The sequence below is a fragment of the Mobula birostris genome, chromosome 5 (assembly GCF_030028105.1).
Source record: "Mobula birostris isolate sMobBir1 chromosome 5, sMobBir1.hap1, whole genome shotgun sequence".
NCBI lineage: Eukaryota > Metazoa > Chordata > Chondrichthyes > Myliobatiformes > Myliobatidae > Mobula > Mobula birostris.
In genome coordinates, this window is record NC_092374.1 from 133,731,616 (window position 1) to 133,756,939 (window position 25,324).

General features: G+C 44.1%; 1 protein-coding gene across 10 annotated transcripts in view; it reads left to right on the forward strand.

Moving 5' to 3' along the window:
- klhdc3l (kelch domain containing 3-like) overlaps positions 1–25,324 on the forward strand; it is a 182,605-nt gene that overhangs the window by 33,016 nt on the left and 124,265 nt on the right. For 8 of the 10 annotated variants that reach the window (XM_072258725.1, XM_072258723.1, XM_072258724.1 and 5 more), the window contains 3 exons: positions 4,668–4,954; positions 16,526–16,608; positions 20,920–20,998. In XM_072258725.1, coding sequence (XP_072114826.1) covers positions 4,792–4,954; positions 16,526–16,608; positions 20,920–20,998 — 325 coding nt within the window. In that variant the 5' untranslated portion in view covers positions 4,668–4,791. Of the gene's footprint in view, positions 1–4,667; positions 4,955–16,525; positions 16,609–20,919; positions 20,999–25,324 lie in introns of those variants that run through there. The other 2 variants (XM_072258729.1, XM_072258730.1) reach the window with 2 other exon arrangements.

Here is a 25,324-nt window from a genome sequence, read left to right on the forward strand (position 1 = left end):
TCCACAGGGATAATGCCCTTTATGATTGCCGTGTCCATTTGCTCCTCCCCACTAATCTCCTTCCTCACTCTTAACCCTGCAAGCAGCCTAAATACTACACTTGCCCATACACCTTCCTCACCTCGAACAGTCCTTCCAAGTGAGGCAAAACTTCACCTGTGAATCTGTTGGAGTCATCTGTTGTGCTTGATGCTCCTGATGCAGCCTCCTCTACATTGTAAATTGGGGAACCACTTTGTCGAGCACCTTCGCTGCATCCGCCGCAAGTGGATCTTCCCGGTAACCAAATGTTTTAATTCTGATTTCCATTCCTGTTCCACCATGTAGTCCACGGCCTCCTCATGTGCCAAGATGAGGCCACACTCTGGGTGGAGGAACTGTTTCTTTTATTCCATCTGCGAAGCCTCTAACCTGATGGCATAAATATTGATTTCTCCCCTCCCTTATTCCTCTATTTCCCCCTCTCATCTGCCTATTGACTCCTCCTCCCTCCCCTTCTCCTATGGTCCACTCTTCTCTCCTATCAGATTCCTTCCTCTCCACCCCTTTATCTTTCCCACCCACCAGCTAGCCGCCTCTTCCTCCCCCACCCCCCACCTTTTTATTCTGGCATCTTCCCCCTTCCTTCTCAGTTCTGAAGAAAGGTCTTGGCCTGAAATGTCGGCTGTTTATTCATTTCCAGAGATGCTGCCTGACCTGCTGAGTTCCTCCAGCATTTTGTGTGTGTTGTTGTTTTTATTCTTGTTGCACTATTTAATTTAACTTTTTAAATATACTTTCTGTGACAGTTTTTTATGATTATGTGTAGCAATGTGCTGCTGCCACAGAACAACAAAATGTGCCGATGATATTAAATTTATTGTGATTGTGATCCGCTCATCTCAGGGAATCTGGGGATGGGTGATAATGTTGGCATTATCAGTGACACATGCATTCTGTGAATGAATTATAAAAACCTGGATTGGAGTTCAACGCCTTCTTGTACAAGACGTTATGGTATAAAGCTGTTAATTTCTTTGGCCAGAAGGTAGGAGTGATGGCCGTAGGTGCTGCTAAGCCTGCATTGCTCCCTGTTACTGCAGACATCCCACCTCTCCCGGAAGTTCCGGGAGTCTCCCGCATATTAATAGTGGCTCCCTGATGCCTGCAAATTATATACAATATCCCGGAAATCAAGTTTTTTGAGAGTGAGGGTGAGAGAGAGAGAAAGAGATCCAAACAAAGAAAATATAAAACGTACGTCACCCCAAACTACCCTAAGGTGTACCCCTGCCTAATAGGGGTCAAAAATAATGCCAGTGTTGCTCGCTGCACTGTTTGCAACAATGACTTTTCTATTACCCATGGTGGGTAAAGACTGTAAAAGACATGTTGAGGTGAGTTTAACAGGTGTCATTCGTTCATTAGCATAGCTAACGTTATTTAAACTAGCTGGCCAGCTGCTAAGGAGCTACTCTATTGCAGACATCCCACCTCTCCCGGAAGTTCCGGGAGTCTCCCGCAAACTGATGGTGCTACCTCCCTGAAATGAGTTTTTGCAGGGTGGGATGTCTGGTTACCGTGGGTGTGGTGAGGACCTACAAGTACCTGGGGGTGCACCTGGATGACAGACTTGAGTGGAGCACCAACACACAGGCTGTGTACAAGAAAGGCCAGAGTTGCCTTTACTTCCTGAGGAGACTGAGGTCCTTTGCAGTATGTAGGCCTCTCTGTCACATATTCTACCAGTCTGTTCTCGCCAGTATATGGTAATATATACATACATTGATAATAAACTTAACTTGACTTGACTGTGACATCTTTCTGTTTTTCAGTATACTTAAAATGATTGATTTTCCTCTGCTTTCAAATAATTTTTCTAATTTTTAATTTTACTATCTGAGCTAAATTTTGGCATTGCCTCTGAAGAGCATACTTCTCTTCATATAGTAAGCATTGGTCATTGTATGCGAAAGCTAGTCCGATAAGCTAACAGCCTCCTTTTGACTCATTTTCTGATCAATCAGTGGTGCAGGTTCAAAGACAAATAAGGAAAAGGTTGGTGGTGGGGGAAGGGCTGACAGATGTGAAGAGATTTGGTCCTTTCAAAAGGCTTCTCTCTGAGGCTACGTCCACATTAGACTGGATAATTTTGAAAACGCTGGTTTCGAGTAAAAACGACAGGCGTCCACACTAGGCATTTTTCAAAATATCTCTGTCCACACTATAACAGATATTTGGGTGAATCTCCTCCTACTGGGCATGCACAGTCACATCTACAGAAAACAAGTGAAGAGGAAATGGTATAATATTTACATTTCTGCGGCGGCGTTGTGCTATTTCCATTGGTCAAAAACTAGAGTACCTACAACAACAGCGAAAGAAAGTTTCAAAAATGTCTTTGAGGAATACAAAGAAAACCTCCGCTGGAGGAAGCAGACCGGACTTCCTCGTTTAGACAGGCAATGAAGTCGAGCTGTTTCTGCGAGTTACAAATGACTACAAAGTCAGCAAAGCTGTGGAGATGTTTAATTCCAAACAAGCTATTAACATAGACAATAAAGTAAACAACACACACATGAAGCCGTCCTCTACCCAAGATCAACATTATCAACAATTACAAAATGTTAAATGGTCAACTCAACATAGACTACCAATCCCATATCAAACCCAAACCTATTAGGAGCAGAAGAGGGCACTCAACTCAATTTGAAATACTACTTACCAAGTCAGATGTGTACACCAGTTCACTTTCCCCCCGCACAATTAAAGCATGGAATAATCTTAATCCTAACACAGTCACACAACCAAACCCAATTAAATTTAAGGCAACTTTTCTTCTTCAAAAATCTCCTTCTTAAGCCCACCCTCCGCCACCTCCAGTTTAAATTCCATGCGGAATATTTTGGAGGATCAAGAACCAAGAACCAAGAGAGTGGAATCTTCTGCCACCAGACCTGAGCAGTATTTCTGACATTAATATTTTTAAAGATAGATTCAATCAAATCAATTTAGGGGATCTAGTCAAAAAATCTCAGTTTACAATTTAACTCTCAGGCCGTTCACACCGACTGCGCGTTATAACAGTGGTGGTCAGTCAGCGACAGTGCCGGCTTGGAGACCCCGGGGTACAGGAGATCGAGGGTACGACCACCGCAGACTGGGAGACCGGAGGGTACGGGCAGAAGAACAGAGGGTGCAAACAGAGAAACCGAGGGGACCAGCTTGAAAGCCACCTCCAATTTAAATTCCATGCGGAATATTTTGGAGGATCAAGAGCCAGGAACAACTGTCCGGCAGTGCTTGCACAGTCCCAAGCAGAAGCAGAAAAAGCATTGTTGTGGTGTTGTCATGACAACGTTTTTAAATCTCTCCTTTTCCCTGTCCACACTACAATGCGAAACAATCATTTTCAAATTTACACACTCTGGAGAGTGTTTTTGAAAATCTCCGTTTTCGGGAGATGAAGACGCTGATTCAGTGTGGACGGAAGGTCAAAACGAAGAGAAAAAGCTTCGTTTTCAAAATTATCCGGCGTAGTGTAGATGTAGCCTGAGAGGTGCCCTTTATCTGTTAGTATTAACACCGATGTTTTAAACTTTGCTTAAGAAACCATTAGCTGTCTCTAAAAGTGTTTTTTGAGATTTATTGCAAAAGAAAAAAAAGTCTATTTTGTACCAAGAGTACAAAGTTCATCAGCTCTGACTTTGGTCCTGAATGCTTTAGGACAGGTGTCCCAACCTTTTTTTGCATCGCAAACCAGATTAATATTGACAATATTCTTGGGGACAATATTCAATTCAATTGACTGGGGGGGGGGTGTTCAAGTAGGGTTAAACTCACCTCAACATGTCTTTTACAGTTAGAGTTGCCAACTTTCTCATTCCCAAATAAAGGACAAAAGAAGCAGTCAAATCCTGACAAAGGGTCCCGACCTGAAACGTCGACTGTACCTCGTCCTATAGATGCTGCCTGGCCAGCTGCGTTCACCAGCATTTTTTGTGTGTGTTGACGGGACACTTGTTTACCCTGAGAAAGACTACCATGACCATGACGCCTTGTGCGGGCACCTATGTGTGCATATGTGTCGTGCGCATGCACGCACGTGCTGATTTTTTTTCCACAAATCGGTTTTGGCTTAATCTTCCTGACTACACTGTACATACATTATTTCTGCTTTATATAGGCTGTGTATTTATCATTTCATTCCTGCTTTTACTATATGTTAAGAGTTATTTTAGGTTTTATATGTTATTTGGTATGATTTGGTAGGTTATTTTTTGGGTCTGGGAACGCTGAAAAATTTTTCCTATATAAATTAATGGTAATTGCTTCTTCGCTTTACGCCATTTTAGCACGAAAGGTTTCATAGGAGCGCTCTACCTTAGCGGGGGAAATACAGGGCAAGGGCAGTCTGGTATGAGACAAACCAATCTAGCCCAATATATGGGATGTCCCGGCTAATACGGGACAATTGGCAACCCTATCATCATGTTCAACAGTGCGTGACAGGGAATGAGGAAAGGTGCAGCTGACTCATATCATTTCCTTGCGGCCCAGTAGCACATGCTTTGTGGCCCGGTGGTTGGGGACCGCTACTTTAGGACGTTCACACTGAAGGCTGTGAATTATCTGATGTTCTATGAAACCTCATGTTAAAAATGAATAATTTTCTTCTTTATTTCTAGATAATTCTGTGGTGCTCATCAAAGCATTCCAACTGATAAAAATGTTGGGTGTACTATGGAAGTCAACATGATTGTTCAGCTTATGACATCTATAAGTGAATAATCTGGTTGTGGCAGGAACGTCATGTATAAGGGATTTGGCCAACCTGTATGGAGACATCTCTCCCAGACGAGCACAGCTCCTGTGGAACGGTATAAACATGGTTGTTGTGTCTGGAGGGGATATATTTATCTCTACGGTGGTCGAAGGCTAAGTGGTCTGAAGGATTTTTGGAGATACAACATTGGTAAGATATTGTGCATGTATTTGATTTTTAATTTCACTTATCCTTGTACTTATTCAACATATGTATTCATTCATAGGGTGTGGATGTTTCTAGCTAAGCTACTGATAATTATCTCCTACTGCAAGCCGAACAGAGTCGCTCACTAAGCCATCTCAAAGCACTGTTAAGAATCATAAGACCATAAGATATAGGAGCAGAAGTATGCCATTCGGCTCATCAAATCTGCTCTGCCATTCAATCATGGCCAATCCAATTCTTCCTGTCATCCCAACTCCCCTGCCTTCTCTCCATACCCTTTGATGGCCTGGCTAATGAAGAATCTGTCTCTGCCTTGGCCTCTACAGCTGTTTGTGGGAACAAATTCCACAAACTTACCACCCTCTGACTAAAGTCATTTCTCCGCATTACTGTTCTAAATGGACATCCTGAAGTCATGCCCTCTTGTCCTAGAATCCCCCACCTTGGGAAATAACTTTGCCATACCTAATCTGTTCAGGCCTTTTAACATTCGGAATGTTTCTATGAGAATCCTCCCCCGCCCCCCCATTCTCCTGAACTCCAGGGAATATAGCCCAAGAGCTGTTGGACGTTCCTCATACAGTAACTCTTTCATTCCTGGAATCATTCTTGTGAATCTTCTCTGAATCCTTTCCAATGTCAGTATATCCTTCCTAAATTAAGAAGCCCAAAGGTCTCACGAGTGCCTTATAGAGCCTCAACATCACATCCCTGCTCTTATATTCTATACCTCTAAAAATGAATGCCAACATTGCATTCGCCTTCTTCACCACTGATTCAACCTGGAGGTTAACCTTTAGGGTATCCTGCACAAGGACTCCCAAGCCCCTTTGCATCTCTGCATTTTGAATTCCGTCTCCATCTAAATAATAGTTGGCCCGTTTATTTCTTCCACCAAAGTGCGTGACCATACACTTTCCAACATTGTATTTTATTTGCCACTTCTTTGCCCATTCTCCTAAACTATATAAGTCTCTGCAGGCTCTCTGTTTCCTCAACACTACCCGCTCCCCCACCTATCTTTGTAGCATGGGCAAATTTAGCCACAAATCCATTAATCCCATAGTCCAAATTATTGACATACATCGTAAAAAGCAGCGGTCCCAACACAGACCCCTGTGGAACTCCACTGGTAACTGGCAGCCAGCCAGAACAGGATCCCTTTATTCCCACTCACTGGTTTCTGCCGATCAGCCAATGCTTCACCCATGCTAGTAACTTCCCTGTAATTCCATAGGCTCTTATCTTGCTGAGCAGCTTCCTGTGCGGCAACTTCTGAAAAGCACACCGCATCCACTGCATCTCCTTTGTCTACCCTGTTTGTAATTTCCTCAAAAAATTGCAGTAGGTTAGTCAGGCAGGATTTTCCTTTCAGGAAGCCATGCTGCCTTTGGCCTATCTTGTCATGTGCCTCCAGGTACTCCGTAATCTCATCCCTAACTATCGATTCCAACAATTTCCCAACCACTGATGTCAGGCTAACAGGTCTATAGATTCCTTTCTGCTGCCTCCCACCCTTCTTAAATAGCAGAGTAACATTTGCAATTTTCCAGTCATCCAGTACAATGTCAAAATCTATCTATTCTTGAAAGATCTTTGTTAATGCCTACACAATCTCTCCAGCTACTTCCTTCAGAACCCGAGGGTGCAGAATCAGATCCAGGAGATTTATCCACCCTCAGACCATTAAGCTTCCTGAGCACCTTCTCAGTCATAATTTTCACTGCACATTCTTCACTTCCCTGACACTCTTGAATGTCCGGTATACTGCAGATGTCTTCCACTATGAAGACTGAGGTAATTTACGCATTCATTTCCTCTTCCATCTCTGTGTCTCTCATTACAATATCTCCAGCGTCATTTTGTATTGGTCCTATATCTACCCTCAACTCTCTTTTACTCTTTATATACTTAACAAAGCTTTTATTATCTTCTTTGATATTGGTTGCCAGCTTCCTTTCATAATTCATTTTTTCCTTCCTAATGACCTTCTTAGTTTCCTTCTGCAAGTTTTTAAAAGCTTTCCAATCCTCTATCTTGCCACTAGCTTTGGCTTCCTTGTATACCCTCTCTTTTGCATTTACTTTGGCTCTGATTTCACTTGTCAGCCACGGTAGTGTCCTCTTTCCATTTGAAAATTTCTTCTTATTTGGAATATATCTCTCTTGCTTTTCCCTCATTTTTCACAGAAACTCGAGCCATTGCTGCTCTGCTGTCCTTCCTGCTAGTGTCCCTTTCCAGTCAATTTTGGCCAGTTTCCCTCTCATGCCATTGTAATTTCCTTTATTCCACTGAAATACTGACACATTGGAATTTAGTTTCTCCTTCTCAAATTTCAAAGTGAACTCGATCATATTGTGATCACTGTTCCCTAAGGGTTCCTTAACCTTAAGCTCTCTTATCACCTCTGGATCATTGCACAACACCCAATCCAGCACAGCCAATCCCCTAGTGAGCTCAACAACAAGCTGTTCTGAAGAGCCATCCCTTAGACATTCTACAAATTCCCTCTTGCGGTCCAGTACTGGCCTGGTTTTCCCAATCCACTTTCATGTTAAAATCCCCAACAATTATCATGACATTGCCCTTCTGACATGCCTTTTCTATCTCCTGCTGTAATTTCTAATCCACATCCTGGCTGCTGTTTGGAGGCCTGTCTACAACTGCCATTAGGGTCCTTTTCCCCATGCCATTTCTTAACAAATAGAGACTCTACACCTTCCGATCCTATGTCATCCCTTTCTAAAGATGTAATTTTTTTTATACACAGAGCCATACCACCCCCTCTGCCTACTAACCTATCTTTCCGATACACTGTATATCCTTGGATGTTCAGCATCCAATGGCAGCCTCCTTTAGCCAAGGTTCAGAGATGGTCTCAATGTCATACTTGCCAATCTGTAGCTGAATTTCAAGATTGTTCATTTTATTTCTTGTGCTGTGTGCATTCAAGTATAACACTTTCAAACCAGTATAGTGCACATGCGCTGGTCGTGCATGCAGCCTGTTACAGCCGTTCCGATCAGTATTCTTACTTTTTTCTTCTTACTTTTTAACTTACGTTATTTTTTTGTATTTTTTTTCACGCTAACACGTCGAAGCTGCACCCTCTCTAACATGCTGGTAGAGAGAGTTTTATTGGGGTTTTTAGCGCTGGAAATAGTTACATCCCAATATGTGGGACAGAAGCATGGTCACATTGTTCGTTCCAGGGACCAGCTGATTGAGCTTATGCCGGCTGGTTTAGCGAACACACCAGCGGACACCCCTGCTGAAACCTGGAGGAAAACACACAGAGGATGCAGAGGGGGATCACAAAGTCGAGGAAGGAGGACCGGGTCGAGACAACAGAGACTTATGGAGAACAGGAGTTCGGTGGGTAGTAAAATGGAGGAGTTCACGGCACTAGCCAGGCGTCAGAGAACGTTTCAGAAGTGCAGTGTTATGTGTTTTACTGGAACGGGGCTGCACGAGGACATACCCAATCAAAACTTCTCCATGGACGGCTTCCAGACTGTTCCGGCTGACCGGATGTGCACTGGGAGCGGTAAGCGTAAAGGAGTTGGGTGCTTACTGTTCTGGTTAACAACAGATGGTGCAATCCGGGTCATATTACGATTGAGGAACGTGTTTGTAGACCGGATATTGAACTTTTTACTGTTGGACTTCGGCCATATTCCACCGAGATACAACACTGGGCGGCACGGGAGGTCGTTCCTGCCTGTGGCCATCAAACTTGCAGCTCCTCCCGTGGAGGGTCAGACACCCTGAGCCAATAGGCTGGTGCTGGACTTATTTTCCATCTGGCATAGTTTGCATTTTGTTGTCTGATTGTTTGTGGTTTTTGTATTGCTATATTTATGCTCTATTCTTGGTTGGTGCGGCTGTAACGAAACCCAATTTCCCTCGGGATCAATAAAGTTTATCTATCTATCTATTTGTTGCTTTCTGTTTTAACTGCACCATGCCTCTATTGCTCTGTAACTCATCCTACTGACTGTGATTATGCCTCATCTCCTGTCTGTCCTTTCTATAATCTCTGTTGCACGCTATCTTTGATTTATTTCTGTTTCCCCTTCCTCAGCCCTATCACTCCGATTCCCATCCCCCTGCCAAATTAGGTTAAACCCTCCCTAACAGCTCTATTAAACCTGCCTGCTAGGATACTGGACTCCTTTGGGTTCAGGTGTAACCTGTCCTTTTTGTTCAGGGCATACCTCCCCCAGAAGAGGCCCCAGTGATCCAGGAACCCAAAGCCCTGCCCCCTACACCAGTCTCTCAGCCAGGCATTAGTATGCCAGATCATGCTATTGTTGTACTCATTAGCATGTGGCACAGGCAGCAATCCTGAGATTACTACCCTGGGGGTCCTGCTTTTCAGCTTCCTACCCAACTCCCTGAATTCTCTCTTCAGGACCTCCTCTCTTTTTCTACCTATGTCATTGGTACCAACGTGTGCCAAGATTTCTGGCTGTCCACCCTCTCCCTTCAGACTACTCTGCACCTGATCCGAGACAACCCGTACCCTAGCACCTGGGGGGCAACACACCATGCGGGTATCTCTATCAGGCTGACAGAACCTCCTGTCTGTTCCCCTCACTATGGAATACCCTATGACAAGGGTCCCCAACCTTTTTTGTGCCGCAGACCGGTTTAATATTGATAATATTCTTGCAGACTGGCAGATGGGGTGGGGGTGGGGTGAAACTCACCTCAACATGTCTTTTACAGTTAGAGTTACTAACTTTCTCTCACACAAATAAGGGACAAAAGTAGCAGTCAAATCCCGGGACACTTGTGTTTACCCCAAGAAAGACTACCGTGACCATGAAGCCTTGCGCGGACACCTGTGTGCACATGCTGATTTTTTTCCACAAATTGGTTTTGGCTTAATCTTCCCCACTATACTGTACATACATCATTTCTAGTTTGTATAGGCTGTGTATTCATCATATCATTCCTGCTTTTACTGTATGTTAGTGTTATTTTAGGTTTTATGTGTTATTTGGTATGATTTGGTAGGTTTTTTTTGGGTCTGGGAGCGTTGAAAAATTTTTCCCATATAAATTAATGGTAATTGCTTCTTCGCTTCACGCCATTTCAGCACGAAAGGTTTCATAGGAACGCTCTACCTTAGCGGGGGAAATACAGGACAAGGGCGGTCCCGTATGGGACAAACCAATTTAGCCCGATATACGGGATGTCCCGGCAAATACGGGACAGTTGGCAACCCTATGTTCAAGTTCAACAGTGCATGACGGGGAATGAGGAAAGGTGCAGCTGACTCGTATCGTTTCCTCATGGCCCAGTAACGCATGCTTTGCGGCCCGGTACCGATCCGCAGCCCGGTGGTTGGGGACTGCTGCCCTATGACTACCGCATTCCTCATCTTCCTCGTTCCCTTCTGCAGCAGGGAACCAGACTCCGTGCCAGAGACCCAATGGCTGTGGTCATCCTCTGTCAGGTCATCCCCCTCAACTGCATCCAAAACGGGATAATGATTACTGAGGGGGATGGCCACGGGGTGCTCTCTACTATCTGAGCTCTTCCCTGACAGCCACCCACTTATCTAACTCCTGCAGCCTCGGGGTGACTAACTCCCTGTAGCTCCTATCTATCTCCTGTTCACTTTCCTTAATAAGCTGTAGGGAATTTCAGCAATTTTGGTAGATTATTCGGGAGGCAATTTGTCCATTTAGGTGGCTTGATTGTGGAAGATATGATGAAATAGGTTGGGATTTAAAAAGCAGCAATCAGTGAAGCTTTGAGTTAGCAGGACTTGAGGGACAGAGTTATTGGGAGAGGTTTTGCAGCAAGGACTTTTATTCCTTGGAGCATGGGAGTCTGAGGATTAACGTTATAGAGGTGTACAAAATCATGAAGGCCATAGATAGGGTTCAAAATACATTTATTATCAAAGTATGTATACATTATAGAACCTTGAGATTCAGCTCCTTAAAGGCAGCCACAAGACAAGAAACTCAAAAGAACCCACTTAGATAAAAAAAAGACCGACAGGCAGAAAGAAGGGGGAAAAAAAACAAATTGCGCAAAGAACAAGAGTGAGGAAATAGCATTTTGAATGAAAGTGAGCGCTCAGGACACGACGCCCAGAGCAGGCCCTCGCCCTCAGCCTCAATGCGGCGAAGAGCAGAGTAAGCATCTCAGAGCTACGAGCAGGCCTAGTCTAGCCTGGCCTGGCCTGACCCTCGCCTCTGATCATGATACCCTCCCTTTCGAATCCACAGACTTTTTCCACGGAAAGGGAAAATAACTAGAGGGCACAGGTTGAAGGTGAAAGGGGAAAGATTTAAAAATAAATCCTGACAGGCATTTCATTGATGTCGAGGGTGGTGACTGTATGGAATGAGCTTCCAGAAGAAGTGGTTGAGACAAGGACAAAAATAATATTAATAAGACACAGGGAAGGTTTTGAGGGCTCTGTGCCAAACATGGGCAGATGCAACTAACATATGGGCATCTTGATCAGAATGGTCAATTGGAGCCCCAATTCCCTCTTTCCATGCTGTCGTATTTGATGACCATCAGAATGATCTTAACTCTGCTGATTTGCTGTGGAACATGTTGTTTTGGTACACCAGTTACAGGCTTTTTGTATCTCTATGTCAGGCACACTACACTTATATGACAACAAGAAGAGAAGCCATCTAATTACTGTGAGCTAGTATGGTTAATTGTTCCTAAGTAATGGCCACCATTTTGCTAAACAAATTACTAACATAGAAAGCAAGAAAATAGGTGCAGGAGTAGGCCATTTGGCCCTTCGAGCCTGCCCCGCCATTCAGTATGATGATGGCTGATCATCCAACTTGGAACCCTGTACCAGCCTTCCCTCCATACCCCTGATCCCTTTAGCCACAAGGGCCATATCTAACTCCCTCTTAAATATAGCCAATGAACTGGCCTCAACTGTTTCCTGTGGCAGAGAATTCCACAGATTCACCACTCTCTGTGTGAAGAAGTTTTTCCTAATCTCAGTCCTAAAAGGCTTCCCCTTTATCCTCAAACTGTGACCCCTCGTTCTGGACTTCTCCAACATCGGGAACAATCTTCCTGCATCTAGCCTGTCCAATCCCTTTAGGATTTTATATGTTTCAATAAGATCCCCCCTCAATCTTCTAAATTCCAGAGAGTATAAGCCTAGTCGATCCAGTCTTTCATCATATGAAAGTCCTGCCATCCCAGGAATCAATCTGGTGAACCTTCTTTGTACTCCCTCTATGGCAAGAATGTCTTTCCTCAGATTAGGGGATCAAAACTGCACACGATACTCCAGGTGTGGTCTCACCAAGGCCTTGTACAACTGCAGTAGTACCTCTGTGCTCCTGTACTCGAATCCTCTTGCTATGAATGCCAGCATACCATTCACCTTTTTCACCGCCTGCTGTACCTGCATGGCCACTTTCAATGACTGGTGTGTAATGACACCCAGGTCTCATTGCACCTCCCCTTCTCCTAATCGGCCACCATTCAGATAATAATCTGTTTTCCTGTTTTTGCTACCAAAGAGGATAACCTCACATTTATCCACATTAAACTGCATCTGCCATGAATTTGCCCACTCATCTAACATAACATGAATCAGAATCGGAATCCAAATTACAAGAGAATCAGAATCGGGTTTAATATCACCGCCATATATTGTGAAATTTGTTAACTTTATGGCAACAGTAAAATGCAATATAATAAACATAGAAAAAAATGAATTACAGTAAGTGTATATATAAATAAAATAGTTAAATTAAGATAAGTAGTGCAAAACCCCCCCCCCCAGAAATTTAAAAGCAGCGAGGTAGTGTTCATGGGTTCATTGTCCATTTAGCAATCATATGGCAGAGGAGTAGAAGCTGAGTGTGTGCCTTCAGGCTCCTGTACCTCCTTCCTGACAGTAACATTGAGAAGAGGGCATTTCCCTCTCTTATTGTACATGAGGAAGTACAAGAGGAAATGCGTTCCCTTTAAAAAAAAAAAAAAAAAAATTCTTGACAAATTTGTCACATTCAGCAAATAGATTTTGTATTAGGGTCTTCAAGGAAGACTGTAATGAAGTTCTGCATACTGTGGAGAATCCTCAAAAAGAAAGATTCTGCTTGAGAAAAAGGCATCACTAACCAAAGGGGTTAAAGGGACCCAGAGAATCACATTGGAAGGGAAGTACTGGAGGCCAGTCTGAATGAAGAGTGCCTGAATAGAACATTGCCCATCTTATATGAGGAGAAATATTGTGCTGGATAAATGACGAGTAATAGTGGGTGTTGGGCCTCTACCAAAGAAGGTCTAAGGCGCTTCGCCCCTCCATTTGCCAGCAGGTCACCCTCGGGTGAGCTGCAGTACCTGCTTGGCCCCACTCACCTATCAGGGTCATGTGAAATCTTGGGAGTAGGTGGTGGATGGTTATATGAGCAACTGGTGCATATCACAAGTCCTGGTTATGTGACCACTGATGCCAGGCAGACAATCTCCGAAGAATATTGATATTGATAATGGCTGGGCTCACCATCTAGTAAAGACACTGCCCAGAATGGCATCTGGTGAATGCCATTTAATGCAGAGAAAGGTAACATCTTGGTAACAAATAAAGATAATGAGAAATACAACTAAATGTGTTTCAATGAAATACAATCCAAACAAGGGGATGAAAGATTTCTGTTTTCTGACAGTAAAGTCATGTGGTCAGCTAATGTGAAATATTTAATCCTGATTCGGATTCATTTGTTGATTGCACGTACATTAAAACAGACAGTGAAATGAATCATTTGTGTTTACAACCAACACAACCCAAGGACTTGGTGGGGAAAGCCTGCAAGTGTCGCTGCACATTCCTGGTGTGGATGGTATACGTGGTGCCCCAGCAGCACCATGTTCAGTGATGTTTACCATATTGTGCAAATGTCCTTAGTGGTGCAATAGATGGCAGCTGAGATGCGATACGGAATGTGAGGGATCTTATCAGTGAGATATAGATCAATATATCAAGCATTGTCTGGCTGTGTTGTCATTCCTGAGATTACAATGATAATAGAGGCACGTCAACTACCCTTGCACTCTGTCTCAAGTTAGCTAGGAAAGCTTTCAGCTCATCAACGTCCCTGTAGAAAAATCATGCAGTACAAATCCTCTTGCCATTTCAAACTTTTTCAATGCCTTCAGACTGAAATTGTAAACCTTAATAGTAGATCTTCTCCATTATCAGTATTCGCTTGGCCAGAGTAGCTTGCTGGCGATCATCTCGACTCAAAGTAGGCAGGTGGAGCTTGACAAGCCTTGTTTGCTGCTTCAGCTGGGTGTCCCTATGTCCTGTTCACCACATGCCACCCAAGATGGGTCACTGGCTTCGTCACATCTACTGTCACAGTGGAAGAACGTGCACAGGCATCAGGTGTCTGATGTATCAGACCGAGAGGGGCCCGGCTGTACACATGAGCATGTGGAGCTGTTAATGCAGTTGTATGAATGCTTTGAAGAATGTTGTGTCATTCCCTACCCAGAAATATTTGATGGTGTGGTATGTGAGGCATGTGATGATTCCTGCAATGGTAGTATTTTCCGATCCTCCACATTCCTATATGTGACTGTCGCTGAGTTGGATAGTGATGAAGATGATCTTGCCGGAGCAGACTGGATGGGCTGAATGGCCTAATTCTGCTCCTATGTCTTGTGCTCTTGTCATTCCATGGCAACCAATTATAGCACACCTGATTGTTTTAATTTAGGCTAACAATCAGCCTTGGGCCCTGTAGAGCTACTGCCTGTTGTCATGGAGGATTACAACACAGTAAAAGGCCTTAAGGCCCACCAGCTCCTTGACAACCCTTGTGCTTATCTATTGTTAGTCCTATTTACCCTCTAGATCAGGGGTTCCCAACCTGGGGTCCACGAACCACTTGGGTAATGGCGTAAAAAAAAAGCGCTTGGGAACCCCTGCTCTAGATACTTGTTAAACTTGAGAGTATCAGCTTTCATTACCACCTCAAGCCCTTTCAATTCCCCTTTCTGTCCCTTGTTTACCTGGAGAATGCCAACCCAGCACCACGTGGTGGGACGATTGGTTACTAGTGCTGTGGGAGTCCCCCACTAGAGGCACAGCACAAGTCCCAGGCCTGAATTCCCTGCCTGTTCCTCTGGGAGGATTACTTCCGTAGTGAAATTGCTGACTTCAGAAGATGCTGCCATATAGCAGCAGACCAATTGAGCAACCAGTTGCGCATCACAAAACCAGTCCTGAAGTACAAACACTGCAGTTGCTCAAAATCTGAAATAAAATCAGGAACTGGGCAAGTTGGGCAGCATCTGTGCAGAAGGAAACAGTCATTGGGCTGAAGTGGACTAGATTATGCCTGGCACCTACAGCTCCGAGCCATTCACACCAACCGGACTAAATGCAGTGGTGCAAAGCCTCGGTAGCGTGTACACTGTGACACTGGGACCCTGACCCCAGAATGTCCTGACAGTGTCTCAAGAGCATAAGACAGAGGAGTAGAATAAGGCCATTCAGCCCATCGAGTCTGCCATTTCGTCAAGGCTGATTTATTATTCCATTCAACCCCATTCTCCAGCCCTCTCTCCGTAACCTTTGACACTGTGATTAATCAAGAACCTACTAACCTCCACCTTGAATATACTCAATGCCTTGACCTCCACAGCCATCTGTGACAAAGAGATCCACCACCCTCTGTTTAAATAAATACCTCCTCAACTCCATTCTCAAAGGATGTCCTTCTATTCTGAGGCTGTGCCCTCTTGTCCTCGACTCTCCCACTATAGGAAATGTCCTCTCTACATCCACCCTATCTAGGCCTTTCAATGATCAATTGGTTTCAATGAGATCCCCTCTCATACAGTACTTCTAAACTCCAGCAAGTATAGGCCCAGAGCCATCCGTTTGATGGCTCAAGGCAAAATCGAAAGCAGAATCTGTCTCAATTCGAGGTTGGGGAAGAGCTTTGTGACTTGTGTACTGGAGGGGGTTTTCTTAATCGCTGTATTGCATTGAATTGACTTTATTTCTTGTATTCTTCACGTACATGAGGAGAAAATATTTTTATGTTGCATCTCCATCTAAAAACATAGGACATTATTTCTTGGAATGTAGAAGATTGAGAGGAGAGTTGATAGAGGTATACAAAATTGAGTGGGAAAGATAAGGTAAATGCAAGTAGGTTTTTCCACTGAGGTTGTGTGGGACTACAACTGGAGGCCATGGAGTTAAGGATGAAAGGTGAAAAGTTTAAGGGGAACATAAAGGAAAATTTCTACACTCAGAGGGTTGTGAGAGTGCAGAACAAGCTGCCAGTGCAGGTGGTGCATGTGAGCTCAATTTCAATGTTTAAGAGAAGTTTGGATGGGCACATGGATGGTTAGCGTATGGAGGGTGATGGTCCCGGTGAGGTCGATCGGAGTAGGCGGTATAAGTGGGTTTGACACAGACTAGATAGGCCGAAGGGCTTGTTTCTGTGCTGTATGTTTCGATGACTCTGTAGTCCCTGATGGAGATGCATTACAATATCGATTGATGTATTTTGTGTTTTTCAGCTCAGAATGAATGGGAAGAATTGAACTACGCTGAGGGAACACTACCAGAAGAATTGGAGGAGCCCTCACTTGTAGCCCATGATGTAAGTGCAGACTGCATAAGATATATTATCCTTGTTGAAAATGGAGAAATCTGCAGATTGGATTAATTACCTTTGGAATAGGACATCAACGTTTTAAATAGTTACACAGTTAACTCCGGTTAAGTGGGGAAGCCACTTATTTGGGAAGAATCTTAAAGAACAAAAAACAATGCAGAAAATAGCTGGGATTCCCTTCGTTTATTTGAGATACTATTCCACCTAATTGGGGCAATTTCTAGCTAGCGTCAGTCACGTGAGCTTGTGTGGCTGTTAGACACTACACCATGCTTGGAGTAAACAGTTTTAAAATAGCGTCAGTTGTGTCCGCCTGAGTTCAAAAAACAGTGGCTTTGTCACTGGTAGTTGCCGAGAAACAAGCAGTAAGACAATTCAAAATTGTTTTGCTCACTTCAAGCATTCCGGCTTGGAGATGCCAGAAATGGCAGAGAATATGTAAATGAAATTATTTTACTACTAAAAGTTATGAGCTACAAAGAATTTGAAGGTATCGGCAATTACTTTGAATGTTACAATGAAAATGAAGATATGGAGGATGCGGTTGTTGAAGGCATTACATGAGGCAGGCCATTATCTGCACTAGGGGTCTGTGTTGATTCTGTTCATTCACAGTCAATCAAAAGGACACGGCATTTTCCATCGATATTATTAGGAACTAATACAGTTTTATAGTACTGTAGCAGTATTGATAGTGTTCTGGTTTGTTCTGTATTTCAGTTAAATGTAATTTGATACTCAATAATAGTTTTTTTAAACGCAAACAACAGGAATTCTGCAGATGCTGGAAATTCAAGCAACACACATCAAAGTTGCTGGTGAACGCAGCAGGCCAAGCAGCATCTGTAGGAAGAGGTGCAGTCGACGTGCCTATTCTGGTATCTGTCCCCCACTTTTCCTTTGCTACATCGACGACTGCATTGGCGCTCCTTCCTGCACGCATGCAGAACTCGTTGACTTTATTAACTTTGCCTCCAACTTTCACCCTGCCCTCAAGTTTACCTGGTCCATTTCTGACACCTCCCTTCCCTTTCTAGATCTTTCTGTCTCTGTCTCTGGAGGCAGCTTATCCACTGATGTCTACTATAAGCCTACTGACTCTCACAGCTATCTGGACTATTCCTCTTCTCACCCTGTCTCTTGCAAAAACGCCATCCCCTTCTCGCAATTCCTCTGTCTCCGCCGCATCTGCTCTCAGGATGAGGCTTTTCATTCTAGGACGAGGGAGATGTCTTCCTTTTTTAAAGAAAGGGGCTTCCCTTCCTCCACTATCAACTCTGCTCTTAAACGCATCTCCCCCATTTCACGTACATCTGCTCTCACTCCATCCTCCCGCCACCCCACTAGGAATAGGGTTCCCCTGGTCCTCACCTACCACCCCACCAGCCTCCGGGTCCAACATATTATTCTCCGTAACTTCCGCCACCTCCAACGGGATCCCACCACTAAGCACATCTTTCCCTCCCCCCCCTCTGCATTCCGCAGGGATCGCTCCCTACACAACTCCCTTGTCCATTCGTCCCCCCCCATCCCTCCCCACTGATCTCCCTCCTGGCACTTATCCGTGTAAGCGGAACAAGTGCTACACATGCCCTTACACTTCCTCCCTTACCACCATTCAGGGCCCCAAACAGTCCTTCCAGGTGAGGCAACACTTCACCTGTGAGTCGACTGGGGTGATATACTGCGTCCGGTGCTCCTGATGTGGCCTTTTATATATTGGCGAGACCCGACGCAGACTGGGAGACCGCTTTGCTGAACATCTACGCTCTGTCCGCCAGAGAAAGCAGGATCTCCCAGTGGCCACACATTTTAATTCCACATCCCATTCCCATTCTGACATGTCTATCCACGGCCTCCTCTACTGTAAAGATGAAGCCACACTCAGGTTGGAGGAACAACACCTTATATTCCGTCTGGGTAGCCTCCAACCTGATGGCATGAACATCGACTTCTCTAACTTCCGCCAGGCCCCACCTCCCCCTCGTACCCCATCTGTTACTTATTTTTATGCACACATTCTTTCTCTCACTCTCCTTTTTCTCCCTCTGTCCCTCTGAATATACCTCTTGCCCATCCTCTGGGTCCTCCCCCCCCTTGTCTTTCTTCCCAGACCTCCTGTCCCATGATCCTCTCGTATCCCCTTTTGCCAATCACCTGTCCAGCTCTTGGCTCCATCCCTCCCCCTCCTGTCTTCTCCTATCATTTTGGATCTCCCCCTCCCCCTCCAACTTTCAAATCCCTTACTCACTCTTCCTTCAGTTAGTCCTGACGAAGGGTCTCGGCCTGAAACGTCGACTGCACCTCTTCCTACAGATGCTGCCTGGCCTGCTGCGTTCACCAGCAACTTTGATGTGTGTTGCTCAATAATTTGTCTTTTTTATACCTTTTCAACTATTTAGATGAAACTTCGGCTAGTTGGGACAGCCTTTTAATTGGCCCAAACTGTACTGGTCCCAGTGTGTCCCAATTAACCGGAATCCGTTGTAATTGAAATATGTATATGTTTAAAGATTTAATTTTTCTCGACACATTGAGAAAGGCAGCTATCAAAGCAGAAAACTGTCAATAATGGCATGTGAAAAGGTACTTCAGAGAGTGAAGGAGGTAGGCAAGCAGGTCTCCCTGACTGGTCCTCGTAGGTGTGACGCACATCAGAATAAGCTGTTGGGTGACCCATATTCAGCCAGGGGTGCTGGCGGGAATGATCTGTTACAGCTTCCTGCTGGGATTGCCACCATCACAGAAGCCATCCTTTAAAACATATTTTGATTCAGTCCAAGATGAGAGTACTAGATCCAGCAGAGACTTAGGGCCAGAAGTCCCAACTTCAGCGCTGAAGACCTGTGCCACAGGTCATTTAACTTTTTGGTGTAGCTACAATACAGTTAGCTGTCATTCAATGTAGAAAACTGGCCACCTATCTACAGTACACTCAGTGGCTACTTGATTAGGTATAGGAGTGGAACCTAGTGTGGTCTTCTGTTGCTGTAGCCCATCAACTTTGGGGATGTTCTTTTGCATACTCTACATGTGGTTATTTCACTTCCTATCACCTTCCTGTCTGCTTAAACCAGTCTGGTCATTTTCCTTTAATTTCTCTCATTAACAAAGCATTTTTGCCACAGAAGTGGCACCATTCTCTGTAAACTCTAGAGACTTTTGTGGGTGAAAATCCCAAGAGATCAGCAATCTCTGAATTACTCAAACTATCCCGTCACAATCATTCCACGGTCAAAGCCACTTGGATCACATTTCTTCCCCGTTCTGTTGATTGATCTGGACAACAACTGAACCCCTTGACCACGTCTCCATGCTTTTATGTATTGAGTTGCTGCCACATGATTGGCTGATTAGGTATTTGCATAACTGGCGGGTGTACAGGTGTACCCAATGAAGTGGCCACTGAGTGTATGTCATGTTCAGCAGAAAGAAGCAGGACAAGTATAATCCACCTAATGAATCCCATGCAGCTTTTAGCAAAATGATGTAAAGCCAACAATTCCGCTTTGTGGCATCCAATCTCCAATAATTGCTGGCATCAGAAAGGGTCTAAGGAGGTTCACGAGAATGATCCGGGGAATGAAAGGTTAATGTATGAGGACCGTTTGATGGCTCTGGGCCTGTTCTCACTGGAGTTTAAAAGAATGAAGGGAGGGTCTCATTGAAATTTATTAAATATTGTAAGGCCAAGACAGAGTGAATGAGGAGAGAGTGTTTCCTTTACCGGGGGGTCTAGGACACAGCCTCAAATTAGAGGGATGTCCATTTAGAACAGAGATGAGGAATTTCTTAGTCAGAGGATGGTAAATCTGTGGAATTCATTGCCACAGATGGCAGTGGAGGCCAAGTCATTGGTATACTTAAAATGGAGGCTGACAGTTCCTTGATTAGTCAGGGCATTAAAGGTTATGAGGAGAAGGCAGGAGAATGGGATTGAGAGGGATAATAAATCTTCCATGATAAAATGGTGGAGCAGACTCAAAGGACTGAATGGCCTAATTCTGCTCCTATGTCCTGTGGTCTTAAATGATATCAAAATTCTCGAAAGACAGTAGCAGAGATTTCCTGCATGGTCCCATGGTTGGAACACACCAGTTATGTACTGAGTTTGGAGGTGTTGGTGTTGTCCTTCTGAGAGCAGCAAATATTGAGTATTTATTCTCCTCCACGGATGCTCAGTAGGTCTGCTGAGCTCCTCCAGCATTTTGTGTGTGTTGGTCTGCATTTCCAGCATCTGCAGAACCTCTTATGTTTATATTTTTAGATTTTTTTCTGTTTTTTTTATTTTGAAAGGGAATAATCTACATGTATGGTGGAATGGTGGACTCTGCTTATACCCAAGGGAAAACTCCTCTCTGGATCTATGATATTGGTAAGAGAAAAGTACAATCAGTGGCCACTTTATTAGGTACACCTGTACACCTTGTTAATGCAGATATCTAATCAGCCAATCACGTGGCAGCAACTTGATGCATAACGCTATGTAGATTGTGGTAAAGAGGTTCAGTTATGTGCCTGACGGGGTTGTTTAAATAACTCCAGAAATTGCTGATCTTGTGGGATTCTCACACACTCTAGAGTTTACAAGGAATGGTGCGATAAACACAAAACATCCCATGAGGGGCAGTTCTTTAGGTCAGGGGTCCCCAACGTTTTTTGCACCGCAGACCGGTTTAATATTGACAATATTCTTGCGGACCGGCCATCCGGAGGGGGGGGGGGGTGTTCAAGTAGGGTTAATCTCACCTCAACATGTCTTTTACAGTTAGGGTTGCCAACTTTCTCACTCCCAAATAAGGGACAAAAGTAGCAGTCAAATCCCGGGACACCTTACCCCAGGAAAAGACTACCATGACCATGAAGCCTTGCGCGGGCATCTGTGTGCACATGCGCGACGTGCGCATGCGCATACATGCCGATTATTTTCCCCCCACAAATTGGTTTTGCCTTCATCTTCCCAACTATGCTGTACATGCATTATTTCTACTTTATGTAGGCTGTGTATTTATCATATCATTCCTGCTTTTATTATATGCTAATGTTACTTATTTTCGGTTTTATGTGTTATTTGGTAGGTTATTTTTTGAGTCTGGGAACGCTTAAGAATGTTTCCCATATAAATTAATGGTAATTGCTTCTTCGCTTCACGCCATTTCAGCACAAAAGGTTTCATAGGAACGCTCTACCTTAGTGGGGGAGATACAGGACAAACCAATTTAGCCCAATATACGGGATGTCCCAGCAAATATGGGACAGTTGACAACCCTGTGTTCAAGTTCAACAGTGCGTGATAGGGAATGAGGAAAGGTGCAGCTGACTCATATCGTTTCCTCACGGCCCGGTAGCACATGCTTTGCGGCCCGGTGGTTGGGGACCACTGCTTTAGGTGAAAATGCCTTATTAATCAGAGCAGTCAGGGGAGAATGGCCAGACTGGTTCAAGCTGACAGGAAGACTACAGTTACTCAAATAACCAGGTATTACTAAGTGTGCAGAAAAGCATCTCTGAACACACAAGACGTTAGACCCTGAAGTGGATGGACTACAGCTGCAGAAGACCATGAATGTACACTGAGTGGTCACTTTATTTGGTACAAGGGGTAGCTAATAAAGTGGCCGCTGAGTGCATTTCAAGAGCTGTAATGGAACTGAGTTGTTTCACATCTTGTCAGTCGTTATACTCTTTATGTATAGAATTTGTGAAATGAACTGTTCAAAGCAGAAATTTACCCCACTTAATGGGAACGGAGGGGCATGCACAGTATTCTGACGGGGGGGGGGGAAGGAGTGTTGAGATGAATGTAGCGAACGCCTGCTAATTGTGTTACTAAAATTAAAAAGCTGGTTAGTACTAATGGCCATTTTCAACAGGTGAGAATTGCTTGACAAAATACCAGTTCCATATTTAATTCTGTTTTCCAATAGTTTTTATTTCTCTGGCTTTTAGAACTCCACAGCAGAAGCAAGCAGTTGATGAGCAAAGTCATTATTAATTGTTAGAAATCAGTTAAACTAGAGTTAAGTACCAAAGAACACAATCAAGCTTGGGGAGTACTTGCATAATAATTCCAGGCAGTCATATCCCATCCATTTTGTTATGTAAATTCAGATAGAAAAGGAAATTGGGTTTGACCTACTGTAGTTTTGATGTGGACAACACTAAGAACCATTTAGGTCCTCCTACAAACCAAAAGGAAATCAAAGCAGTGTTAATGTATTTTGCGTCAGAAGCCTGCAGTAAAACTGACCTGCGTGGTCCTTGATGTGACCACACTCAGTCCAGTGCAGCTGCCACCAATTTGCCATGTACCTGATATTCTGCCTACCTATCTGAGAAGGTCATCAGTTACTAAAGACACACTAAGGCTACCATTTAGGAAGAAGAGGCTTTCAGGAAGAAGCCATAAATATGATTAGTTGTGAATATGTAAGGAGGAAGGAAGAATTGTGTGTGAGTTAGGTTGTTTGGGGACTTGTCATGAGAACTATCAGAAGAATCCGGTAGGGTATGGCTTGAGTTGCTTCCTGCAGGAGTGAGAATACAAGGGTAATAAAGCAATATCACTGGAAGTACCATGAACTCAGAAGATTTATCAAGATATCTGCACAACACTATAAATGGAGAGATTGTCTCACGTCATAATTAACCAAAAAGCAAAGGTGCGCCTGGCTGCCTGGACCTTCCGCTCGTCAGCCATTTTAATTCTTCCGGTTCCTACACCAATATGTCTGTCCCTGGTCTCTTCTACTGTATGTTGAAGCTCAATGCATGCTAGAGGAAGAACACTTCATATTCAGACTCAGTGGCTGTTGCGTGAATGAAGTCACCAAATGAAGCACTGGTAGATAGGAAGCAGCTTCTTTATTCAACAAAACAAGATACAGCAGGCATCGTATTGAGGCCCTTTCGGTTGAAAGGTCTCCCTATGCCCAGCACAACGCATATTTTATGTATCAAAGGACAATTCCATATTTATAATGCTTTCTAAATATTCTGCTGTGCTTTGTGTCTGTGAACTTTGTGGCGATTTGCCCCGCTAATATGATGAACTGAATACTGAGTCTTTCGGCCTACCTGGAGATTTGGATCTAAGGGCTCAGTTTGGTTCAGAATGCTGTTGCTTGCTTCTATTATTTATATGACTTGTTTTGTGTTTTTTTTTCTCTTTCTCTGTGGGTACTGGGGGGGGCATTGATCTTATTTATTTAATTGGGTTCTTTTTGGTTCCTTGCTTTGTGACTGCCTGTAAGCAAAGAAAACTCAAGGTTCTATAATTTATACACCAATAATAAATGCATTTTGAAAGGCCAGCTTTAAGGAGGATCCACTCAAATAGGGCAGCAAGAATGCCCTGCCTCGGAATTCCCCCCCGCCAATAATTTTATGTGCCTCTACATCTAGCTTACCACCCCTAATCACTACCTATAAAGTGCTAAGCAGAGAAAATGTTCCAGAAATTTGAACAATAGCGTTTAGAAATGCAACTTCATTGATATGCCTGGAAATGCTCCTCCCCTGCTGGCCGATTGCAGCTTAATCACATTCCTCGTCTTCACCCTTTCATTCTCTATTTGAATGACTGCAAGGACCTCTCCCCTCTGGCACACCCGTCTGAACTGTACGGTCAATTGCTAGCTCAATGGCCGAAAGGGCCCAGCTCATTTGTGTTCACTCCCCGTTCGGGCAGAAATATGATAGTTATGAAACCTGCTGTCTCTGCTTTAACTTAAATCCCTCCCTATTTATTTTCTCCAATATCTTTTCTGTTCTACGCTATTCAACTAATCATCTGCCTTCAGCAACCAGCTTTCATTACAGAGTACCTTCACCACCACACTTTAGCTTGCTATTGACGGGTTTCTATCACACTCTCAGTGTCTGTTTGCTGTGGGTCAGGTGTGGTGTGGCTGGCTGGTGTTCGTCTCTTAGGTTCTCTGTAATAATCATAGTCATAGTCATACTTTATTGATCCCGGGGAAATTGGATTTTTGTTACAGTTGCTCCATAAATAATAAATAGTAATAAAACCATAAATAGTTAAATAGTAATATGTAAATTATGCCAGGAAACAAGTCCAGGACCAGCCTATTGGCTCAGGGTGTCTGACCCTCCAAGGGAGGAGTTGTAAAGTTTGATGGCCACAGGCAGGAATGACTTCCTATGACGCTCTGTGCTGCATCTTGGAGGAATGAGTCTCTGGCTGAATGTACTCCTGTGCCCACCCAGTACATTATGTAGTGGATGGGAGACATTGACCAAGATGGCATGCAACTTGGACAGCATCCTCTCTTCAGACACCACCGTCAGAGAGTCCAGTTCCATCCCCACAACATCACTGGCCTTACGAATGAGTTTGTTGATTCTGTTGGTGTCTGCCACCCTCAGCCTGCTGCCCCAGCACACAACAGCAAACATGATAGCACTGGCCACCACAGACTCATAGAACATCCTCAGCATCGTCCGGCAGATGTTAAAGGACCTCAGTCTCCTCAGGAAATAGAGACGGCTCTGACCCTTCTTGTAGACAGCCTCAGTGTTCTTTGACCAGTCCAGTTTATTGTCAATTCGTATCCCCAGGTATTTGTAATCCTCTGCCATGTCCACACTGACCCCCTGGATGGAAACAGGGGTCACCAGTACCTTAGCTCTCCTCAGGTCTACCACCAGCTCCTTAGTCTTTTTCACATTAAGCTGCAGA